The sequence below is a fragment of the Ammospiza caudacuta genome, chromosome 18, assembly GCF_027887145.1.
Source record: "Ammospiza caudacuta isolate bAmmCau1 chromosome 18, bAmmCau1.pri, whole genome shotgun sequence".
Lineage (NCBI taxonomy): Eukaryota > Metazoa > Chordata > Aves > Passeriformes > Passerellidae > Ammospiza > Ammospiza caudacuta.
Window position 1 is genome coordinate 5,264,298 of NC_080610.1, and position 24,480 is coordinate 5,288,777.

General features: G+C 49.7%; 1 protein-coding gene across 6 annotated transcripts in view; it reads right to left on the reverse strand.

Moving 5' to 3' along the window:
* Positions 1 to 306: 306 nt before the first annotated feature.
* The window catches only part of CABP1 (calcium binding protein 1), a 43,781-nt gene continuing 19,607 nt past the window's right edge, over positions 307 to 24,480 (reverse strand). For 3 of the 6 annotated variants that reach the window (XM_058816630.1, XM_058816629.1, XM_058816632.1), the window contains 5 exons: positions 22,513 to 22,543; positions 21,704 to 21,847; positions 20,328 to 20,437; positions 19,772 to 19,919; positions 17,534 to 18,035 (listed from right to left, as the gene is read on the reverse strand). In XM_058816630.1, the coding sequence (XP_058672613.1) occupies positions 18,010 to 18,035; positions 19,772 to 19,919; positions 20,328 to 20,437; positions 21,704 to 21,847; positions 22,513 to 22,543 (459 nt within the window). In that variant the 3' untranslated portion in view covers positions 17,534 to 18,009. Of the gene's footprint in view, positions 6,159 to 7,318; positions 7,377 to 7,532; positions 7,710 to 9,025; positions 9,205 to 12,464; positions 12,681 to 17,533; positions 18,036 to 19,771; positions 19,920 to 20,327; positions 20,438 to 21,703; positions 21,848 to 22,512; positions 22,544 to 24,480 lie in introns of those variants that run through there. The other 3 variants (XM_058816628.1, XM_058816627.1, XM_058816631.1) reach the window with 2 other exon arrangements.

The window sequence follows — 24,480 nt, forward strand, 5'->3', positions numbered from 1 at the left end:
CTCCGAGCAGGAAGCAACAACAACATCAGCACTTTTAAGAGGATGTTGTACCGTTCGATTTGCACTTTATGACTCAAAGCAGTGGGCAAGAGATCACCAGGGCTGCACTGGAGGCAGCAGCACGGTGTTACCCAGCAGTCAGCCAGGCTCAGCCTCCCTCGTGTGGGTGTAAACCAGAGGGGCTCCTCTGGCCCACCACCAGAAAAGAGGAACCATCTCATCCAAGTGACAATATAATTTTGTTTATTTTCCTTTAGCACACTGCTGGTTAAACTGCCAGACAGTAGATTTCAGAACATTCCCTCAGCCAAACATCCTGGGAAAATTAAAAAATAAAATTGCTACCGTGTACCAAAAATAAAATAACTCACCCCCATGCCCATCTCCCCCAAACTAGTCCCTTCAAAGCCAATGCAATCAGAAATAGGTATCTGTGCTTTTCACCTAGGGCCCGAGCTTGCTGCAAAACAAACTAAAAAATGTCACTGCAAGTTGTTATAACACAAAACAATGGGCAGTAAAATAACAAATCCTCCTCAAAAATCCTTTGTACTGGTGACATGTACAGATGGAGGTTTCTCCTCACATCCTCACAGTGCTTCAGCCTTTACAGACAATGTAGACCTGCAGCTTGAAGTAGTTTGTGGCGTGTCCTTAACGCCAGTGGCACAGGTCACTGCCACGCACCCCCAGCCAGGCACAACGGAGCAGTGGGACCATGTGCCAACTCTGCTACCCCAACAGGACCCAAACATCACCAGCACCTCTCACAGGCCTGGTGCTGCCTCCTGGCATGGAGCACACATCCTGCCTCTGCTCTCACAGGCTCTGGGGCTCCTTTACGTACCCAGCTGCTTCTCAAGTGGGAAAGCCCTGAATGCACAAAGCCCCCGAGAAAACCACAAAAAGTTCAAGACCCCCACTTGCCAGCCAGTTTCCAGTCACTCCTTGGCTCCAGAACACCAGCTCAGGAACTGCCACAGTGTGACAGAACAGCCAAGGTAGCACAGGAGAGCACGTCCCCACTAAGTGTGACAGGGGACAACTCCAGGGCAGAGATCCTGCAATTCCTGGATTCACACTCTTCCCAGCTAAACTGGTTCAAGCTGTACTTTGCCCCTTGCCTTCAAATCTCCATCACACAAACTCTTTAGCAGAAACCTCTGATGTTTGCAAAAGATTATTCACATTTTCTAATCAGCCAGCACAGTTTCTAGGAGGGTGGAAAGCACTTGTTCTGTTGATTTTTGTTTTAAATAAAGCACTTCATGGGGAAAATAAATCAAAACCTATCAATAACCTGCAGTACCATCCCACCAAGCAGACTGGGGACAGCATCGTCACATCCCTCCCCACCCTCATCTTCCCCTCAATCTCCAAAAATAGTATTTAATATACAGCAATAAACTCTGAGCAAGCCAGAGTCCCGGAAGACATGGACCTGCTTTCACCTCTCCCATCCATCCCAGCACCTTTCAATGCTACAATACTCCTGGGTTAAATCCATTTGGATCCAAGGTGAATGCATGTGCCCCAGACCTGCTGGGCAGCACGAAGCAGGGGTGCAGCACAGGAGGCCCATCTGTGTGATCACGTTTCTGAGCCTTCCCAGCTCCAGCCTGGCGTGTTTGTGCCGTTGGGAATATTTCTGTGAGCCTCTGTGGGACCAGCCTGTGCAGACAGACTGGTGGAACCAGGCCGACGTTAAAATAGCATCCTTGAATTGTATTAGGCTTTGGCATTTGTTGTGGAGATGCAGAAGTGCCAGTAGGTAAATCAGCTCAGTGCTGGTCCAGTTCCCATCTCCCTTGGATTCTCAGCAAGGATATTTCCCTCCCCATCATACGTGCAAGAAGCAGACGGATCTCTCCCACATTAGAGCACCAAACAGAGCCTGACACACTTGGTACCTCGCAGCTGCTCAGGATCTGTCTCACATCAAGGGCTGAAGCTGTTCTCGTGGCTCTCTCCCTCCTGCTGTTTTCTATCAGCAACAGGCTTGTTCAGCCCAGAGCTCCTGTAGCAGGACACCTCCCTGGCTGTTGCAATCCTGTTTCAACTTAAAGGCCAAGGGACAAGGCACAGGTCCCTGCTCTGTTCAGATGTAAGCAGCACGGGGCAAGCCCTCAGTGAGTAAATCAGGGGTGCAGGACCCCCCAAGCCCCACTCTGCACCCAGAATCTGTAAGCGCCAAACAGGTCCCAGGACCCAGCGTGACTCACTCAGCTCTGAACTGCACCAACTCCCAGGCACCAGACTGTCTGGAAGTTCTCCATCCTGCCTTCAGGCCATTTCTGGGGCACACCAGACCTGAAGGAGCTCTTCAAGTTCTTCTGGCCCCTGCTAGACTTTTCTTCCATTGATTTCAAGGGTTGAAATAAAGATACCTGCTCGCAGTTCTCTACTTCAGCTGTGACCTCCAGAGCTGGCATCTGGGAACAGGGAGACCATCCCCATCTGATCTCAAGGGCAGGGAATGCCTGTCCCTTGAAGAAAAAAAACTCAGAAGCTCCTTAAAAAAAAAAGAAGCTCCATCAAATAGACTTTTATTCAAAGCCTGAGACAAAGGCACCAAAAAGGGAATTAATTTGGCTTTCTGTTCACTGCCACCTGGGACACTCAAAAGGGTCAGAGATGTTTAGTTACACACACAGAAGACTTCAATAGCCTGGCTTAAAGGAGGGGCTGACGGGACAATTAAAATAAGCTTTGAAACCATTATTCTGAGGCTGGATCCAGGCCTGAATCATCAGACAGTGATTTTTCCTTTATTAAGTGGAAGCTTTACTAAAATTGCTGTATCTGCCCCTGTCTACACAACAGGAATCATGCCAGAGTCTGTTCTGACCCAGCTCCCCACACTGCTGCACTCCATCTGCCTGCTGCTGGCAGAGGAATCAGCACAAACAGGCTTGTCTCTGACCTGTCTCAGTTAAACAGTGTCTTGGATATTCCCTCAAACACCCATTTTGGAAAGCTACAGCCAGCCCAAATATTTTCTTTCCCTGGTCAGGACCAGGTACCACATTACACCCCTGAGTCTGGCTTGCAGACACTAGACAGAGACACAGGGGAGCTGGAGTACTGCATTTCCAGAAAGGTGCTGACTGGCCAGCCCCCACCATCCTTGCTGCTCCCACAGGCTCTGTTTGAAGGCTCCTTCCAAAGCAAATCTGTCAGGAGGGGATGGACCAGGAAGGAAACTGCTCACAGGACCTTAACAGGGTCAGGAACACCCCAGAAACCAGCTTTGTAGTGAGAGATGCACAAATCCAGAGCCAAAACAACTAAATTGAAGCCATGAAGGATGAACTGTTTCTCCTCCCTATTCTTATTCAAATAAGACAAATTCATTTGATCTGAGCAACTAGAACAAACTGGATCACACCCTGTACAGCTCTGCCTTGGGGCAGCTGTGGCACTAAATGGGTGCCCTGGCTGCTAGGAGAGGCCAGGATAAACTATCCTAAAAGCCTTGTCTCCAACTTCTGCACATCTAAACACACCCATGGTAGGCAAGGTGCTGAGATTAGTGGGTGAGCCACAAGAAGCTGAGTGATTCCTTGCATCAAGGATGCTCAAATAAAATGCACCCTAAAAGGCCTGGAGGAGAGCAGCTCCTTAGAGAGACGCCTGCTTTCAACCTCAGATTCTTTGCTTAACAAATTAGCACAGTTCATGATTCTCAAAACTGATAAAGATCTAAATGTCTCTTCAATCCAGTTAGAGCAAACCCAAAAATTCTGGAGAATTTCTGCAGGCACTGTCACTGAACAAATCAGAGCTCATATTTTGTAATAGTTTTGTAGTATTAGGATTTTAACAGTAGCTAGAAGATGAAGCAGACAGCTTCAAGCTTACCACCTTTCATTCTAAGGTTTGTTCTTCAAGATCAGCTCTCTCTAAAGCCTGGATTCTCCTTTAACTGGGGCAGGGACTCTCTTCCTTCTGTCCCAAACTACCCCTTGTGCAGTTAGAGAGAAGATAATGAAGGTCCTGCTTGTTTTTCAGCTCACAGATAGAGAATTAGGGTCAGGCCTGTAGCAGTGATGTGATCAGAAAGGCAAGGTTCAGTGGCACTGATGCAGAGAGCAGCATTTTGTCACCTCCCCCAGCTTCCACTCTGGAGACCCTGAGCTGACAGCTCCTATCACAGCTTGAGGGATAAGAGGAAGGGAAGCCTTCAGCTCTTCGGGCCCAGCAGAACAGAACAGGCTGCTCCTCCAGTTCCCTGGCCAGAAACTTGGTAATTCTGCTGACCCTGCTCAAAGAAAGGCTGAGCCACTGCAGGGGATCAAACCCAGAAACAAGTGCTAGGAAAACCTAGAGAGGCAGAGCAGCAGAGGTCACTGCTCAGTGCCACTGCTCCAGGGAAAGACAGAACACTTCTGAGGACAAGGGAGAGAGCATGAGGTAAAGCGCTCCGTGAGCCCAGAGGTCAGCAGCAACAAAGCTGATCCACAAAAACCCAACCCTGCCTGGGATGGATCCTGCTCCAGCACAGAACATCTTCCTCCTGGTCAGCCAGAAACGCTCAGCATGTTGGAGGCCAAGATTGTGGGAAGGCAGTTCCTCAGGGCCTGCAGCTCTGGACCAGAAGGCACAGCAGTGGCTTTCTCTCCGTTCAGCCTCTGCCAGGCAGGCACAGGCTCTGCATGTGGAAACAGAAGCTTTTTGCAGAAATATCCCTGGGGGAAGCAGGTGACCTTGTCTCCAGTGCATTGCTCATTTCCAGATCTCTGGATGGCAACAAACCACCTTGCTCTGCAGGACTGAAAAGTTGGACATCTGCCCCTTCACTACAGGGCCTGGATATGCAAAAGGCCAAACTCACTCACTGCAAATACTGACCAGCTCTACTTCTCACTGCCACAGACAGGGCTGGTCCCTATAGAGGGAATGAGACCCCAGGGAGCATCCACCAGGTTGCTCTGCTCTCTGTCCTACAGCACAGGTTGTTTAGAGTCACAGAGAAGGAAGCTCACCATAAGGAAGGTTAAGGAACAAGTCCTGAACCTCCTCTCTAGTTCAACTGATTCTCAGCTTCTTCCAAAGTAGAGGTTACTTGCTAGGAAAGGCAAAACAAGGAACTGGGCTTAAAACAAAACCTTTGAAAATAAAAGGATATTAAAGGAAACAAAAGCCATAATCAATACAGAAAACAAGTGCATCTGATCAGACGCTAACAACGTCAGCCTCTCGCAGGCTACAGCAGAATCCCTCTGCGATGGAACAAACATTGCAATTGCCAGACTAGGAAAGTCTCTCCCAACTGGTGCAGCAAATCAGGCCAGACAAATCCCTCTGCTCCTGGCACAGCTTGCAGTCTTAGGAGGGAACTGTCTCCACGGAGGCTGGTCTGGAGCCTTGGTATCTTTCTGCAGGCGAGTACCATACATTGTGTTGCACACGTTCAGGGAGATGCTGAGCCAGGCTCCGTCCTCTGCAGCTGCTTGACACCCAACAGCACCACAACACTTCCACACTCCTGGACAAAATGTGTACCCCAGCCTTGTTTTAAGAATTGCTTTCCTGCTTAAGGAACCATATTCCACCCAGTAAAGGCAGAGATCCTACAGCACATGGCTTTCTCTCAGTGTGGGACACGGCCCAGGACTGGCAGCCTCAGCTTTCATGGCCCAATACACACCCAGCCAGGACTCAGTTCACTCTTGGATGCCCCAGGGAGAATCAGAGGCTGCACATGGTGCGAAGGGGAAGGCGAGGGCCTTGCTGCTTGCTGGCAGGGGGAAGGTAAGCTCCCTCTTACCTGGACCTGCTATTCATTGCTATTCATTCCAAATGAATCATCTCTTTTTTTTTTTTTTTTCCTTAAATTATGAACAATATGGAGAAATTGAAAGCAACCATATTTGGTCCAACTCCTTCCCTCCCAGCCCCTGGGCTGATGCACTGTGGGGCTTGCTCTCACAATCGGCAGAGGCAGAAGAGGGTAGGGATGAAGACACCAAAGGCCACCAGTATAGGAAACATGAGGCTGCTGTTGTCCGAGGCATAGGGGTTTGGTGTGCGTGGGCCTGACTGAACCCGGTTCTTATTTGCCTGTTTTTTGACACTGGAACCATCATCATAGTCATCTTCATCATCATCTTCCTCTTTTTTCTCCAGGCCTGGGTGTGGTTGCAGCTTTGGAACATCTGTTGAACAAGACAAAAGGTTGCAATCAGGCAGGATGTAAATTGGGAGTTCACTTGGGACACTTCCATCCCCTCTCCCCAATCCAACATGAACATCAACAAGAGGGCACCTGATATCCCACCAAAACCACAACCAGAACACCTCAGAAGAGAGGAATATCTTCTACCACAGAGGATAACACCACTATTTCTTTTCTTTGCAAGATAAGAGCATGTAAGGATCCAGCCTGCAGAAAAACTTCATCCTTCCACACCATCGATGTGTCACACAGACAAGTTAATGCACAAAAGTACATTTGTATGTAGAATGTAGAGCACACATTCAGATACTGCAGCTGCTGAGTAAGATCTGCCTGCAGAACCAGCAGATGCAGGTGCAAAAAGGAACAGGAACAACCCTTTTCATAAGCAGTCCTATTCCACATCACTGCACCCCTCAAAGCTAGAGCTGTGAGAGCAGCATGGCCAAGCCCCACTCAAATCCAGCCTCCAGAGCCTTGGGCCTGAGCTGCAGGTGCCACCTGGTCACAAGGTTCTTACCAAATCTTCAGCAGCACCTGACCATCCCATAGTAAAGCAAATTGATGTTATGGTCAGAGAGGGAACTTAAACCTTTCTAGTTCAGGAGCTAGAGGGGCTCCAATTCCAGCTCACTTACAAAGAGGGTGATAAAAGAACAAGGACCTTTCCAGCACTCCCCAGAGCTATCCAGAGGAACTGGTATCTGGGAAAAAATACTGCCTTGTCCTAAAGCTGAAAAGGCAAAACAAAGCTCCAGGTAAGACATATTTAAGCACTAGCTAAAATAGCTGTAAATTATTTGTCTGCAGGGCTGCTGCTGACATCCAAGGCCAGAGGGTATTTATGTGTAGCTATAAGCTGAGACTGACCAGACATGTTCCCTTCTCCTCTACCCCATATACAGGAAATTCCAAAACAATTTGATTTTTCTCACTCCAAAATGACACAAGCTTTGTGACTTAGAGGAGAATGAGGACAGTACACACCTACTTCTCTCTGCAACTGCACTCTGTGGGAACTCAGTGAAAGAGAAACAATTTTGGCAGATGTGGGTCAGAAAAGCTATGATCTCATAGTCTGAGAAGCAACAGGCTGCTCTCCAAGGGGGAAGAGCCTTCTGGCTCAGAAACTGTGCTTACCTTCCACTGTTCCTTGCAGGATGTATAGGGCACAGATTTTCGGATTGTCATAGTAGCCCTGGAAAAAGCAAAAGCAGCAGTCAGTGCTGCAGCTCTGAGAACAGGAATGGTCTCCCCACCTACCAACACCTCTCCTCCTCCTGCACACAGCTGCACATGACTGGGTAAGAAGGGGAAAGGGAAGATCAAGGCTCTGCCCTGAAAAGCTTATTACCTTTACAAACTCAATGTGGAGCTTTCCTGTGAATGTTGAAACCTCTCCCTGGACACTCAGTTTTCCTTTTTTGATACTCATGGGAATGATCTCATCGTGAGCTGTGCTGTGTCCAACTCTGTCAAAAATGTCCAAGTCTTTCACCACCACGTGGCCATTCAAGCGAACATCAAATACCTTCAGGGTGGAAGAAATGACAGAGTCAGAGCAGATTCAGGCACGTGACAGTTGACATGGGAACAGAACAGGAAAGGTCTCTGCTTTTTATGCACCCAGAGCCAGAAAGCATTGTAACATGTCCTGGCTCACTCCTTTGGGAAGGATTCAAAGCCCAAAACCAGCCAGGTAAAGACACTATAAAGCATTAACAATGCTTTCAAATACCCTGAAATCTGCCTCCTCCTTTTAAAACAGCCCCTACATCTGCTGTTCAGACTGAGGACAGCACATTTTCATTCTAGTTTATTCATGCTTCTCTTTCACAACTCTTCTCCTGTCTGAAGACCTGCTCCTACCACCCTGGGGTGGCTGTGACACACCACACCCTAGGGAATGAAGCCTGCAGCAGAACAGAGAAGAGGAAACAAGCTGGTAAGGAACACAGGGTTTGAAGGAGGTAAAATGTTTAACTGCTAACCACATCTGTGAACTCAGAGTGAAAGTCCTCCTCAGGGCTGTAATGACTCAAACTTCATGCAGCACCTGGGGAATCCCAGCAGAACCACATGAAGGAAGAGGAACCAAAGATACCTCAGCCCTTCAGTTTAATCTGAGGCTGCTTTTTGCATCCGTTCTGTAAGCTAGCCCCACCAGTTCTGCTCCCTGAAATACTTCTCTGGCAGGAAGGCAGCACAGTGCTTAAGGAGATCAGCCCTAAAGAAGCTGATGGAATCAGGAAAGCCAGACTAAAACCCAAACCACCCCTACCCCAATTTGTAACAGGGCTTTGAGTTCTGCTTGTTTCTGCTTCCACTTCTGTACATGAGGGGTTTCAAAAGTGGACAAGGGTTATTCTTCTCTAAAAAGCAAAAAGCAGATGAATTTACCTCTACTTTCAAGATCAGACTGAACCAGTATCAAGTCTTATTACATTTGTAAAAATTGTTTTGAGTAGGCTATTTAACCCAGACCACCTCCCTGCTTCAATCTATGCAATACTTCCTCCAACATAACTATGCTGTCCAGTCAGATACAAGTGTTCAAGAAAAAGGAAAAAACTTCTCAAAGCCAGCACAGCCTAAATAGGTTGTAAAACTCTATTGCTAGTTATGTTCAGTTGCACATGTTTGTTTGAATACTTTTAAATTAAGTCTTCCAGTCCAACTGTATAGGTAGAATGTGGAAAAGAGCTCTAAAGGTTCAGAACCTGGCAGAGGTTGGGACCTCAGTTAACTTATTCCTTCCTCCAGCATGCAAAGCAGCAGAGGTAACCTGAGCACACTCAGTCCTGGCCAGGAACTCGCATCAGAGACACACAAGGAGCTGTTGCTTACCTTCTGTTGAGACTGTGCAAAATAGACCTCTGCAAACTTCAACACCAGCACATAGTCACCCTCCTCTTTGATGGGAACTTCATAGCCAAAGGTTTCCTCATTGTAGCGCTCGGTCTGGTACAGGATCTGGTCCTCTGCATTGGACCTCAGGATTGGCAGCTTCATACCATAGTCAGAGGCTGGGTTTTGAGCACAAAGGAGTGAGAGAAGGGTTACATTCTGAGGAAGAAACATTTTATATATTCTTGAAGCTCTTAACTCCAGAAGTGGCATTAGCACTTAGAACCCATCAGACCCAGCTCCCCTGCTTGCTCTGACCAGGTGGCAGCACTACCAGAGCAGAAGCACAAGAAGCCAAAGCCCCAAAATCCAAGAAATGTAAGGAAACAGGTCTGGAGACCTGCTGCAGTTCAAGACACAGTAAACTCACTCTCACCATTTCAGAAAGAAAAGCCTGTTTACAAAAACATTACACGAAGCCAAAGGACTTGGCCATTGGCTCTTGCTTTAAAGAGTGAAAACACCTAGAATATTTTTACAATATTTTCAAATTTCAGACTCCAAGTACAAAACTAAAATAGCTGGCATAGGACTGACTTGACTCATTGATGCAACAGATTTGAAGTTAGCAGTTGATAGCACTGGGTTTTAGACTTATCCTCCTCAACAAAGAACTGGGGAATGGCAGAAGGGTGAAAAGCATTAGGCATCTTACAAAGCCCTTTCTTCTCAGCACAGGCCCACAATACCTCTCAGCATGAAGATGGGATGAAGGAAGCAAAAAAGATAAGCATTTCAAGAGCACCAGCAGCTTCATCAGCTGATGTTCTCAGAGCCACCCAGCTGAAATGGGGGCTGTCTGTAGGCATGCAAAGAGCCCCTGAGAAGGGCCCAAACACTGTGCCCAAACAGTACAGCAACTGACAAATAAGAGAAATCACAAAATTTGCCTCTTTTCAGTGTTTCACTACCTCTACAGCAGTCCCCAACAACTCTACCCCCCTTGGTTTGCTACTGTATCAGGGTTCCTGCATAAATGCAAACTGTTGCAATGCCTCCAGGGCTGCACATCAAACAGCTCCCAACGAAACAGGGGCAGGAGGGACGACTGTGGACACCATCCATCCACGGGCACTTCAGGCAGAAGCTGATCCAGACGAAGTTCTCTGCTGACACTCACCTCTCCCAGCCCCATTTCCATGGGAACAGACACTGCACTGGCCAAGACAAAGCAAGAGCTACTAACCCAGCACACGCTGCCAAAGACAGAGCCAATGCAAACGAGTGAGAGGAAATTAATGCCAGTTCTGAGTCTCCTGTTTCACACAGAGCTGCTCAGGCAATCTTCCACTTCTCTTTACCACTCGAACTTGGGCATAAAGAGGACTCTAACCACCAGAAATACAGAGGGTGAAAAGTTTAACCTGTCCTCCCACACAGATATTTCTGGCCAGCTACAGATTACAGTGATAGCAAACCAAGGACTCCACAGAAGGCAGCTCCTATTAAAGGAAAGCCTGCACAGGAAGAAAGTCCTTTAATAGCCAAGAAGGTAACTGGAGAGGAAGACCTGTCACCTGCATGTCAGAGCTCTGTTGACAAGAGCTGTGGAAGCAAGATGGATTTTACAGCACGCTGGGTGCTCACAGGGAGCAAGCAGTACACACCAAGCTTTAACTCAACTATGTTTGGCACCTGCCTATTCTGTAATTGCCATCAGCACAGTCAGTCCTTTAGGGCACAGCAGCTGAATGGAGGCTTAAAAAAAAAGGTTTTAAATTGCCCAGAGGCAGAATTATTATCCCTAGGTCATTTCCTCCCAGTCAGCCATACATTTCTGCTATAGCCCTTACATGTCTATCAACACAGAGAGGAGCCCAGAGTAAACGAACAATGGTGCAATAAAAAGCCATTGAGGGAAAGGCAGCTGAGAGCTCAAAGGGGTAAAGTCTCCACTGTGCCTGGCACCACTGGCTGGTGCAGGATTACTGTAACAGCCTGCTGCTCAGAGGAAACACCACGGACTTTCCACAAAGGAAGTGCATGTTACAATGTGCTTGAAAAAGATCCTTTTTTCTCTTCAACTCGAAATAAATAGTTCAAGTCCACAAGGACATTCAAGTCACACATGTGAGAGGTCTGTGAAGGGAAGCTGACCTATAGTGATCAGGGCACACAGTGTGACTGGAGCAGCAGCTTCCATGGGTGTGAAAAACCATATGAGAATTTAAATGTGACCTCCACTGTATTCAGTGTGCCCAAAAGGCTCTCCATTTGGGATGGCACTCATGCAGGACAAGCAATAACAGTTCCAGCCATATAACACAGAAAAATCCTCACCATCCTACATGGAAACAGCAAAGGTTAGACTGAGAACTCATCTCCACATTCCACTACTCACCTGTCACTGACAGTAGAGAAGCCCAACACAGCTAGCTTTTCAATATATTAGTGAATCAACTAAGTTTTGGTACACCAATTATCAGAAACATGCACAATTCCAACTGTGGTGGTCTTGAGGGAAATAGGAAAAGGTAATCCAAGTGTAATTAATTTTCCATCCTGTCCTAAATAGTAGGCTGAAGATTTTACTGACTTGGTAGTTAGAGCAGCCGATGATTTCCCATCTGCCTCTACTTCTGCTCGTGTCGCTGCCCTTGAACAGCCAGCCACGGTCTGGGGCATGGAGCAGAGCGGCCGGCTGTACCTTCCCCCCGCGGGGCCCAGCACCGAGGGCTCCAGCGAGCAGCCTGTGCTCTCCGCTGTCGGGTCCAGAATGCTGCAAGCATCAGCCCCCATCGTGCGCGACCCAGATCCGGCTGCAGAGGGCTGGAAAAGCTTGTTCCCACTGCACCGAGCGCGCTGCGCACTGGGCTGTGAACCGGCGGATCCTGCTGTAGAACACGGGCTCTTCAGCGGAAAACGGGAGAGAAAAAGCGACCGGCAGGCGCACGCGGCAGGGCTGGCAGCGCCACTGCTCCCGCCGCCTCTCCGGCCGAAATCCTACTGCAACCCTCGCGGAGCCACTTCCCCTCCGGCATTACACAACCCCGCAGGCCGAGGGCACAGCACCATCCCGCAGGGCTCATCCCGCCGCCTCTGGGGCCCCGGGCCCGCACCGCCACGGGGACGAGGGATGCGGCCCCAGCTGGGCCCGGCGGGAGAACGGCGGGGGCCGTGGTCCCGCTGGTGACAAGTGGCGGTGCTGCCTTCGGACCACGACCGTCCCCGAGCGGCTGCGGGAGAGGAGCCCCCGCCGTCCTGCGGGGAAACCCACAGACCCGCCGGGACTGCAGCGGGCAGGAGGGCGCCGGGGGCGCGCGGGTCCCGGCCGCCGCCAGCACAGCGGGACCCCGCAGCCCCGGCGGAGCGGAGCCGAGCGGGACCCCGCGGGCTGTCCCGCCAAACCCCCCGGCCGCGGAGCGTCCCCCGCCCTCACCTCGGCCCACGCGGCCCTCGAGCGGGTCCTTGCGGAAGTGGATGCCGTTCACGTCCACATGGGCATCGCCGCCCGCGTTGACGGCCCAGACGACGCTGTCGGCGATGCCGCCCGCCGCGCCCCGCAGCAGCAGCGGCAGTAGCAGCACGGGCGGCAGCAGCGGCGCCCCGCGCGTACGAGCGCCCACCATGTCGCGCTCCCGGCGCCGCGCCCGCCCCTTCCTGCCGCCGACAGGGGGCGGCTAACCCCGCTGCCGGGGCGGGACGAGCACCGGCCAATCCGCGCGCCGAAACGAGAATATTAATTACCTGCCCGCCTGCCATTAGACGGCCGCGGGCCTGTATCTGCATATTCATAAGGCGGCGGGCCAATGAGCGGAGGCGATGGGCGGGTTGGGCTGAGCGGCGCGGAGACAGCGGCGGGAGCGGCGCGGGGAGCCGGGTCCCTGCGGGCCGGGGTGCCCGGGGTCGGTACCGCCCGCGCAGGGAGCGGAGTGGGTGTGGAACAGGCTCCCCTAGGAAAGCGCGGCGGGGACGGATGAGGCTCCCCAGCGCCGTGTCCGCAGCGGGGACAGCCCGGCGAGCTGGCCTGAGCGCCGGCGGCTGGTGGGCAAAGCCCGCCCCTCCGCGCCGCCAATCGCGGGGCTCCAGCGCGGCGGAACGCGGAGCGCGGCGGGGCGGCGGCGGGAAGCGCCGAGCGAGGGTTGCCGCGGCAACGGGCGGCGCTGCGGCAGCGCGGAGCGGAGCGCACCCGGTGCGCTCGGGGAAGGGGCTGGAGCGGACCCAGGGCAGCGGGAGCTCCACCGCCGTCGGGGGCGGCTCCTCGGCACGTCCCGGTAGCTCCGTGCCCGCTGTGCTTTGAACGGCGGCTGCCAAGCCCCGCTCGCTGCCCTGGCAGAACTCGCTGGTTCTCCCGTTCGCCCCTGCCATGGAGTAAGGGCATAGGCAGCTGCCGTCCGCCCGGTAAGGAGCGAAGCGACCGGTGGCATGCGAGCACCTCGCACCGCTATAATCTGCGGGCAAAGCAAAGCGGGCAGTGAAGGGGAAGGCAGGGAGGTGACCGTGACACTGCCAGTGGGCTGAGCCCTGGCTTGGACTTTATAGGAGAATGTAAAATCCTGGGTTTGTTTTCTGGAGGACCTCGGCAAGGTCTTGGGTGGCTGGAGTGAGAAGGGGAGGTGGAATGAAACTCACTCCCTACACAAAGGGGGAACAAATAACTTAATGTTTGCCCTTCTGTCTGATCACGGTGTTCCTTGAGGCATCAGATACCGGCCAGGCCTCAGGGCTGCGCTCCTGGCACCGGCTGCAATAGCAGTGGCTGCTTCAAGTGCCAGTGATATTTTATTAATTCAAGTCTTTCGCAAAGCATTTGCTTCTATAAATAAAGACTTGGTGCTGCAGACTGGGAATTAAATGCATTTGTTGCTTTTGTAATGCACCTCTGGGCCTCTTAACCAGACACAGTCTTGGAGGAGTGAACTGTTTGGCAGAATGTGTAACCACCCACCCCCTGCTCCCCAGTCTGCTCTGCCCAGGCTGGAGCGGATCCCAAAGCATGTTCCTGCTGCTGTGACATCGGTTCTTGGGCTCATGATATAAATGGGTCAGGACAAACATGGCACTGCTGCACTCCCACACCAGCACTGCTGCAAGGAAGGGGTTCCTAAAACTACAGGGTGCCTTAGGAAAGCACATCCACATTAGTAGCATGAAATGTGTAACTTAGCACCTCCCCAGATTCAGCCACCTCACACTGATTCCTGGCAAATCATCTCAGCGTTACAGACCCCAGCCCTGGCAGCATCTGATCAAATCCAGGCTAATCTCCTGTCTCCCTGCTGTGTTTGTGACCTGTTGGGTGTCCCCCAAGTTCTGTTACCAAAGGAGTGCAAGCAGCCATCGCCAGGACCATGCTGTCCAGTTGGTGAGGCTGAGGGAGGCCTCATTAGAGCTCGTTTGTGCTGATTACAAATGATCCTCCCCAATCCTACACTTTCAACTGTGATGTGTGGGTCAGGAACACAACTTTGAAGCACATAAACACTTTAAGTGTTACCAGGTATTCCCAGGGTGAGCATTTTCTAAAAACTAGCTTGGATGATCATTTTCCAGGAATCAGTAGTGCATCACAAAGCACGAGGGATTAACTGAGCAGCAGTGAGGAGGGACAGTGCCTGTGCTCATCTGGGGCAAGAGGAGCCCCCTCACCCTGGCTCACAGGCTGGTGACAGCTCCTGGCAGAGGATGGCAGATGCTGTTTGCCCTGTGTCCACTGCTGTCCCCAGTCAATACTTGCTGTCACACCAGCAGTTTGATGTCAGTTTGTGCCCCAGATGTCAGAAGCTCCATCCTGTTACTAATCCACTGAGCCATCAGTCAGTCTCTTGATGCAGGCTGGATTTACACCAGTAACCCACAAGTGAAAGGCTCAGGGTCATTTTCTCAATCCCTTGACCTCTGCCTGTCACCTGGCAGCTGTGCCAAAATGAATCAGTCCTGCCTGGTCTACCTAGCACCTTGATTGTTCATGAGCAACGAGGGGCACATGGTTAGGGAATTGGCCATTCACTGCTGGAAAATGGAAGCAGCATTTGGGATGTCCAAAAAGAGCAGCAAAAAGATGTGGATCAGAGGCAGGCCTCGTGGTTAATGGAGTATCTCAGAAATCAGTGTGAGCCAGCCCCACTGCCCCATAGGCTCCCAAATGGCACAGGGCTACAAGGGAACAGCTGTGCCCTGCTATGTAGAGCTCCTTGGAAGTAGCTCCCCAGTATGAAATTGGAGATAAGAGCAAAAGGATTATCTCTGGAATTAGATTATTTAGATTGGATCTTTAATCTCTGCCCCCTGTCCACACAAGGAAATAGTGAAACTCCCTGGGATTATTTGGGGTTTGTTGTGGAAGTAAAATCAGACTAGCAACAGGAGCTCAAGAGCTTCTGCTGGAAGGAAAGAAAAAAAAAGAAAAAAAAAAATGAAGGCTTTTGAGACCTGCCCTGTCTGACCTGTTCACTGTATCATGGTGAGACCTGGCAGAACAGAGTTACAGATGATTTGGCAGACTCAGCTTTCCTCAGAAGTAGCTGTGGTTCCAGGACTGCCTCTGCAATGACACAAAGGTGTCCTGCAGCCAGCCTTTGCCCAGCACTCCTGGGATGACAGGCACAGCTCTGCCACACCACAAGCACAGGGACCTGCTCAAGCAAAAGTGGCTGTGGTTTGCAGGGAGGATGCCAAGCCACTGTGATGCTGCACTGTGGATCAGCCCTGCCTCCAGACATGTGGGAACCATTTTCAATAAACACTGCCCTGCCATCTGATGCTGTGGGCAAAAGATGAGACTGCTCAGGGCAGGGTCTGGGCAGGGAATGGGCAGAAGCAGCCAGCACACTCGTGGCCTCTGACTATCCCCTGGGCTCCTGCAGGCTGGCTGTGGCACAAGGCACACCCCCAGCCATGCCCAGTGCCCAGGGCAGGCACAGCACCCTGCAGCACACAGGCAGCAGCACAGCTGTCCTGCTCCACAGGCACAAACAGCTCCTTCCTCAACAGGCTCCACTGTAAGTGAAGCACAGTTGTGTACCAGCACTCCCTTTGGCAGACAAGCCTGCACAAGGCTCCCCCTCCCCAGTATTGCCCTAAACACATTTGTAACATACCAGGACTCTGGACTCTGCTCAGTTTATCACCCTCATCTCCAATATCACCCTCAATAATACAGCTACTGAGCCAGTAAATGTGGAGATCTGTAAATATCCATTTTCCAAGTTCTTGGCTCACACCCACATCTCCAAGATGGGACCAGCTCCACAGATAAACACACACAGTGGGCACACACCCACTTGCATACAAACGCTTCTATTGCTTCACTCCCAGGTACCTATCTGCACTCCTTGCTTTGATGTGCACACACACAAACCCTTCCTAGTGCACACACCTGTGCAAACACAAGTAAACATGCACACACATGCAAATATAAGGAGAAACAGTTTTTCCATCACTGGAGCATCAGCCATCACTACAGCTATGCTGGTTGGCACAGCAACAGGAAAGCAGAAGAGAAAATCCTCCTTTGGGACATGGATTTGTGGACCCTGAGAATCTGATAGAGAACCCTGGAAGTGAAAGATTTGAGATGGAGGAAGCAGGAGGATATTGGTCCTTGACCTCCCAGTTTGAGTAAGGAGGCAACCAAGAGGAAAACAACTCCCAATCACACCAAGAAACACAGTGATGATGGTTTTGAAGCCATTTGAAGCCAAACAGAAATTAATCCTGGCAATTTGTGACTGAGCCTTGCATAGAGAAGGGAAACAACTGTAGGTCTGGTATAGCAGGGGAAGGGAGCGGTGGGTTGGGAGCATCTTAGGGAAAGGAGGGTAAGATTTGATGTGTCTGGAAGCGCTGGTAGGACCTGGAGGCTGCTGCTGTCACTGCTGCAGACGTGCAGCATTTCTGAGTGTGAAGAGGTTGGAGAGCAGGGCACTGCCACACAAGGAGGCTCCCAGCCAATCCCCAACACCAGTGGAGTTACAGCTCAGCTCCCACAGCATGGCCTCACCATACATGTGCTCACAGTTGTGTTTAAAATGAACGGAAAAGGGTGAAGTTGGCTATTGCTGCTTATCCCCTTCCCACCCAGCTCCCCTCTGGGCCCTTTCTCCCACAGCTCCTTCCCACAATACTGCAGGGGCTCTCACCTGTGTCCATGCCAGTGGATGGGGACCCTTTGCACTGCCCTCACTGGGAGGCCCGTCCATGCCCCTAGGCCTGGGGACAGTGGGAGGGAGGGCAGAGTCCTGACACAGACTTAGTGGCCAGCACTGACTCCCCTTTCTGCAGCAAGGACCTGCCTCTGGATCCTGGTGCAGACACTGGAGTGTGCATCTGCCCAAGCCCTTCTCCCCCAGCCCGGTCACCACCTCTCACAGGGACATCCAGGCTCCACATCATTTCAACGTGCATATTTATCACTTTCCCCCCACAAGACATATATTTGAATTTACTCTTGGTAAACATAACCACAGGAGATGCAAATAAGTGTTGGGGAAGCATAAATAACTCCACACAGATAGACACACACTGAGACAGCAAACACAGACACGGTTCACCAAGGGAAACCAAGAAGTGCAGAGCACGCCCTGAGGCTGCCACCAGTCCCAATGGCTTTGCTCTCATCCACCAAGCCAAGAGGATTTCTCCTGCTTTTGCTTTGCAGCAGCTGGTGGGAGAATAAAGCTGGGGAGGAGGAGTCTAAAGTTGCAAATATCCCATGAAAGCATCATGGCAAGTCCTGGCTCTGCAGTTTCCTGCAATCTTCTTCAAGGAATGGTTCCAGTTGTAGGAAGTTGCGAGTCTTTCACAGTGTGAAAGGGTGGAGGGGCATGGGGACCACCATGAGGGAGGAGCAGCAGGTCATCTTGCAATGTCCTAATTGCAGCCAGCCGATAAACCTTCACGTAGGAACATCGGGGCTAGATGCTCCAGCCAGGTCCTCTTCTGCCCTCTCTAAGGTGCTGATTCTTCTGCAGCTGAGATAATCTTCAACGGGACATCATGCGAACAAACTCTGCAACCAACAACACAAGAGAGCACTGAGCCAGAAGGCATCCATGGTGCCCAGCCCAGCTCTCATTCACTGGAGACAGCAGCCAGGGTGAGACTGGAGTCCCCAGGCTGCCAGCAAAGCCTGTGCACTCTGAGACTGGCCCTGAGAGCTCACACAACGTGGGCTTTAATCCTTGCATTGGATATGGTGATAAGATCCTTCCAGCAGGTCAGTTCATTGCCTTGGACTCCTTCCCAGCCACCTACAGTCCTGTTTGCACAAGCAACTCTTTGTGCAACACTACAGCCAGCATTGTCTCCCTTCTCTGTAACTTCAGGGAACCTTGATTTACAGTTTTGGAAACATGGTATGATTTCTTAGTAAGCTTGCCACTTCACAGAGATACCAGTGTGGGAAAGCAGGAGAGTTGTGCCAGTGTCTATACTGGCGTTCTTGCAGAGAAAAGTTTACTTTAAGGGACTTCTTGTTTTTAAAGATACATGTTAACTGTAAGGATGGCCTGGATCTATTTCTTGACTACCCTGCAGTTTGTGAAGTCAATTGCAGTTGTTCAAATTGAGTATAAATGCCATCAAATATAAATGTGTTTTCATTCTGCACTTGAATTGCTGAGGAACTAATGACTCTGCAAAGAGGAGGGCAGTGGAAATTACCCCCTTGACTTCTCCTTTTCCATTGATAGAGGTGTCCTTTGACAACTAAAGTGGTAACTCACAGAGAAATTGATACTGGGATAGCATTTCATGTATTTTAGCTGTCTAACATAATTTAGCTGTGGGAAACAAGGAGAGCTTCTGTCATGTAATCAGCCAGTGCATTAGAACAACTGCAGCTACCAGATACTTTCCAGGAAGATAGTGGTGGTATTCTAATATTTTGAAAGCCCTCAGAGGCTCCAATAATCCTGAGGACTGAGATGCCTTGTCATGTAGGAGACCCAGGAATACGCTGAGCCAAAAAAATTATGTCAATTTTACTTTAATTTCATAGTTCAAGTACTTCACCCTTACTGCAAAGGGACATCTGGATTTCTACCAGGGAAAAAAGCAGCCTGCCACACTCTCACACCCTTCCAGCTCTTATATCTTCTTAGCTGTCTGATATCAACTGCTTCCTTGCCAGAAACACTGGGCTCTATTAATATTGCTCCTGCCACAGCTAATGGCTAGGATAGTAGCCTAACCACTCTTATTTTTCAAAGTCCTTCTGGCATGAAAAGTGTGAGAAGAAATTAATTATCTCTAGGATTTAACATGACACCTAGGGATCAGATATCTGCAGTATAAGTGAGCACAGCTGGCATATGACCATCTTCTGGCATAAAGGCACGGAAACAATTCTCTATAAAGGCATACAACAAAGGTGAGCCAGAGGAAGTGGAAGGCGTAATGCATTCTCCAAAGCAATTCAGCCACCCCACAGCTCTTGCAATAGATTTAAAGAAAGGAAAATGCCCCATAAAACAATGGCAGGCACAGCATGTGTGCACCAGGATCTGTTTCTGTATGACAGGTTCTATCTCTTACCATGCTAGAATTATGGAGACTCAATGAAAACTGAGATGCAGCAAGAAATGATACACAAATGAACAATTAATCTGACTGAAAAAATGAAGGTTTTTTCTCCATACTTCAGAACCATGGGCCCTGAGCATTCAAGTCTTCCACTTCAGCTTCTGATCTGAGACTCTGACTCACTCCAGGGGAGATGGACAGCGAGCATTGATCCCTTCTCACCTTCAAAATCCACACGCCCATCTCCATTCAGATCCACGTCCCGGATGATCTCCTCAATGTCCCGGTGACCCACCTGCTGCCCTAGGAGTTTCTTCATGGCTTCTCGCAGCTCACTGGTGCTGATCTCCCCATCTCCATTGGTGTCAAACTGCAAGTACATGAAAAATACCAGCAGGGGAAATACAGTTAAGGGAAACAGATCTTGCTGTGGATTGATTTTTGTACTGTCTTGCTCCTAAGCGCTCTGTATTTTCTCCATTCCTTCCATGTCCCTCCTTTTCCTCCTTTGAGTGTCTTTTGGATCCAGTCTGTCTTTTCTCCTCAGAAAACCCTTGCAAATGCTCTGTCTGCACCAGCTTTTCTTTTCCTTGCCTCAAGAGTTCCCTTATCTTAGCAATGTTCTCTGCTCTTCCTTTATTCCATGCCTGACTGGGCTCTTTCTAGATCTTCCACTGTGCTGCTCTCTCCTCCTTCTCTTCTCTTCTCCAGTGATTCTTCTTTCTCTCCTGTCTTGTGTTGCTCACCTCTCTAGGGGCACGCGGAAGGGATCACTCACCTCTCTGAAGGCATCACGGAGTTCTTTTACACCAATCATGTCTGCAGTCTCTGCTAGAAGTTTTGGTCCCATCAGCTCAACAAAATCTTCAAAATCCACATGGCCGCCCACTTGGGACAAGATGAAAGATTGTGTGTAAGAACTCCAGAAGTTAGCCAAGACCAGCACTCACTTTGCATTTCTGTTAGTGCCACAGAGCACTTGGCCCTCCAGGAAGCAAAGCACAGAGGGTGTGGGACAGTGGAAGGAAAAGGAGAGGCAGTTTTACCCTGTGTTTTCTGGATTATGGGCTGGGTAGAATGAGCCCAAATTATTCCATCCTAGGCTGTCATGGACTGTCACACCCTTATTGCATCACACAATACGTATCAGAGGCTTGATCGTTCTAGTGCTTACAGCAACTCTGCTGTGCCTGTGCCAAAGGGCACAGCAAGGGCACAGCACCATGTTCCTGCAGAGCCTGGGCACTGCCCTGCAGCACTGGTGCAGTCCTGCTCCATTACAGCAGCTAATGTATGTCCAACTGTTTATTCATTGTATTAGTTCTTTTACTTGTTAGTGCCCTGAGAGCTGTCAGCAACACTCTCAAATTCCCAAGCACTTGTGTGCCAGGGTTATCAGCTGCTTTTGTGTGTGACTGGTTGCACATGTCACAGCTGTTCTCCTTCCCTTGACCAAGTAATTTGTCCTTTTAACATAATCCTGTGTCAGAAATAACATGCACTAAATATGCCTCTCCCCACTTGGCTGAGGGTGATACCCTGCACTGCCACAGATGAGAGCTGACAAAAACGATGGTGAAAGACAAGGGTCACAAACACAGTTACAGTGGATCAGATGCATTTGTCACATCTTTCCATGACTGCGGCAGATGCTCCCATCTGACGCTGCCAGCACAGCTCGCTCACAGCCCATCCCCAGGCACACAGCAGATACACAAAAAACCACCACAGACCAACAGCCTATCCATCACCCATCTAAACAAAGCATCCCCATCTTCCCAGGCTTGCTCTTCAGTCTGACACCATCTGACAACAGCTTCTATGTGACAACACACAGAACCTGTGCACCAGTGCCTGACTGCACACATTAAGGACAGTTTTATACCTGACAACATAAGCATGAAGGACAACCCTTCCACCTACTGTTCCCATATACAGTACAGTCCACACAGTCCCTTTAATAAGCAAAAACAAAGGCATTGACTTCTAGGGACCACAAACAAACAGGAGAGATGATAAGAAGTGAAAATCAAAACCAAAGGAGAGAGGGGAAAAATCCAATGGGAAAGAGGCAGCCAGAGACCAAGAGAGCCTGAGGCAATGATGCAGGGCACAGCAGCAACAGGCAGGTACAGCTGGGTGTGCATTACTCACAGTTCATGTTGATCTGCTGGGATAGCTCTATTAGCTCCATCTCAGTGGGCATGTAGCCCATGGTCCGCATGCAGTTCCCCAGGTCCCTGCAGTTAATAAACCCATCCTTGTCTTTATCAAACTCCTTAAAGGCTTCTCTTAATTCTGTGGGAAAGGAAGAACAATATTGTCAGTGACAGCTTGAAATACCTTTTCCAAGAAAACTCCCCAGAATAGACAGCACTTTATGAAGGCAGACTCTCTAAGATACTCAGTGTTTTCCCACCAGATCTCCCTACATGAGGCAATGACTGGAGCAAAGTTAAGCTCTTCTGTCAGCAGTGCTGCTGGCTCATTCCTGGCAGGAAAGCTTGTTCCAACTACAAGTGTCACAAACACTTCATTGCTAAACTGTGCTCCCTAAAGAAATTACAACTGGTAAGTTTTTCCAACATTTACCTCTGCACTCTATTACATAACCCCTCACTGTAGAGATCAGCAGGTAAGACAGCTTCCTTGGAGCCATATTATAGTATCAGGCTCCACAACACTTTCTGTGGGAGCTGGAGGGACAGCAATTCCCTAACAGCCAACATCCCATTACTTACTTATCCTCTCACCCTGAAGAATATGAAATGGATGCAAATTCCTTCACAGTCAGAACTTTTTTAGTTTTATACATTATTTCTTTTACTGGGATTATTTCAGTAATCATCTCCCTTGATTTGCCCCAAATAATTTTAACCCATGGGGGCCACCATGAAAGGGCCAGCCAACACATTTTCACTGGGCAGAGAGAAAGAGGACAAAGAAGGAACAACAAATTTTACCTTCAATTTCTTCCGGACGCAGTTCTCTATCCTGGAAAAAGAGAACATATTATGTTAAAGACATTTGTTGGCCACAAAATAGTTTCAAAATAGCACTTATTGGTACAAAGGGTTCTGGAACAAGCCAGAAAGTGAGAGAAGAAACAAGAAGGTGATGACATGTTTAATACCATCTACCTAGGAAGGCTTCCCAGCTTTCCTTCCCAAAGAGAGGGGTGTTAACCTGCACACATTTCTCTGCAAGCCCTCTCCCTCTCATCTGGTGGACAGGGGGATGACAGGTGGTCCCTGAACAGAATAGACCTGGACCAACACAGCAAGATTTGTGGCCTCCCCACTGATGGTATTATTGGCAACTTCATGAAGCTGCTTCATCATTCCCCAGCACCAAGTTCTGGAGCAGAGACTGTCCCTGTAGCAGTTATGATCTCCTCTGGAGCTCTGATTGTATTTCTACTGCCATTCCCGCTGACACACACAGATCAAAGCAGCTGGAAGCAGTCCTTGTAACCAGCAGGTCTAGACTATCATCTGCTCAGATCACTGCTTGATCTCTGTCCTTCTGGCAGGACAGCAACAGCCATGAGGTCTCTCACAGTCAATGTCTCAGTGACATCTCCTACAATCTGTCCCCACAAAAAGGTAGCAACTTCCCCCTTCCCCCCAGCCTCAACTCCATATACAAGCATTTTAAAACCAGTCATGAAGGCAGACACACAACATATACATCATCAAGGTCATCCACAAATGAAACAGGACAAGGATTCACCATGTTCAGGAAACACTGCAACTTCAAACATCCAATTTGAATTTCTTGGAAGAAGGGGGAGGATATAAGAGTATAGGAAAGCTCCAACACTGCACCAGGAAGAAGAGATGAGCATGGAAATGCACTGCTTTCTGGTTTAAATGCCCTTTCTAATTCGTCTCATGGCTCCCAGGCAAATCCAAATCATCTGAGAATTTGGAAACACAGAAACGCGATCTCTTTTTGTCGTCTCACTCTCGGCTTTTCCCCTCAACTGTGGGGAGTTTCTCCTTGCCTTCCAGGTGTCCTCCAGCCTCACCACATGTGCCTGGAGACGGTGCCTTTGATCAGTTTGAGAAGGATGATCCTTTGCTATTTAACCACAGGCTCCTCTGGAAACTCTAATGGCAGCTGCTCGGAGTGCATAGCAAACTAGGACACACACTGGTTTACGTCTGTGCAGAAGTGGGCTGTGCCAGAGAAATGACCAGCTTGCCACTCATAACCTTCCCAGAGGCATCTCTGTGCTGGATGGAACTGTCAGAGCGTGCTGGCTCTGCTGTTTCATCCTTCACAGACCTGGTATTTTCAAACATGTCATCCCATTTGTTCTGCTTTCATCAATACCAAGTAATAAAGCAATTCAATCTCCTCAGACCGGATGCAGGAGGCATAATTGTCCTCCTGCCTTAGATAAAATAACAGAAGAAAACCACCCACAATCAGTTCCAGCACCTTGTGCACTTTATTCCATGGAGTGCAAACACTGATCCCTGGAGATAGTGGCTGGGTGCACAGCAGGTGCAGGTGCAGGTGCAGGGCTGTGAGTGCCAGCACTGCAGTGCAAAGGGTGCCATGACTCACCCATGGTAGCTGCTGTCTTGTGACAGTGGCCAGGGTAGGACCCAGGCCTTCCTCCAGCACAGTCCTCACAAGACCATCCTCCTCCTCCTCCTCCCTCACTGAAGACCACATTGTAACTGACATCAGTGACACCTGTCAGAAGTGGGGGCTTCTGCACTGGCTCTAATTTTGCACACCAAAGAATTTGCATTTGCCAGATACTGCAAATGCAGAAGGAGGGGGAGGATTTATGTCCCTCCAAAAATCTGACTCAAGTGTTAACTAACATCAGGAAGAGGTTTTCTGTTTTAAATTTGAAAGATTCCCTAAAATGATTAAGGAGTAAAATTGCTTGGGATAAAATGGGCTGAATCACT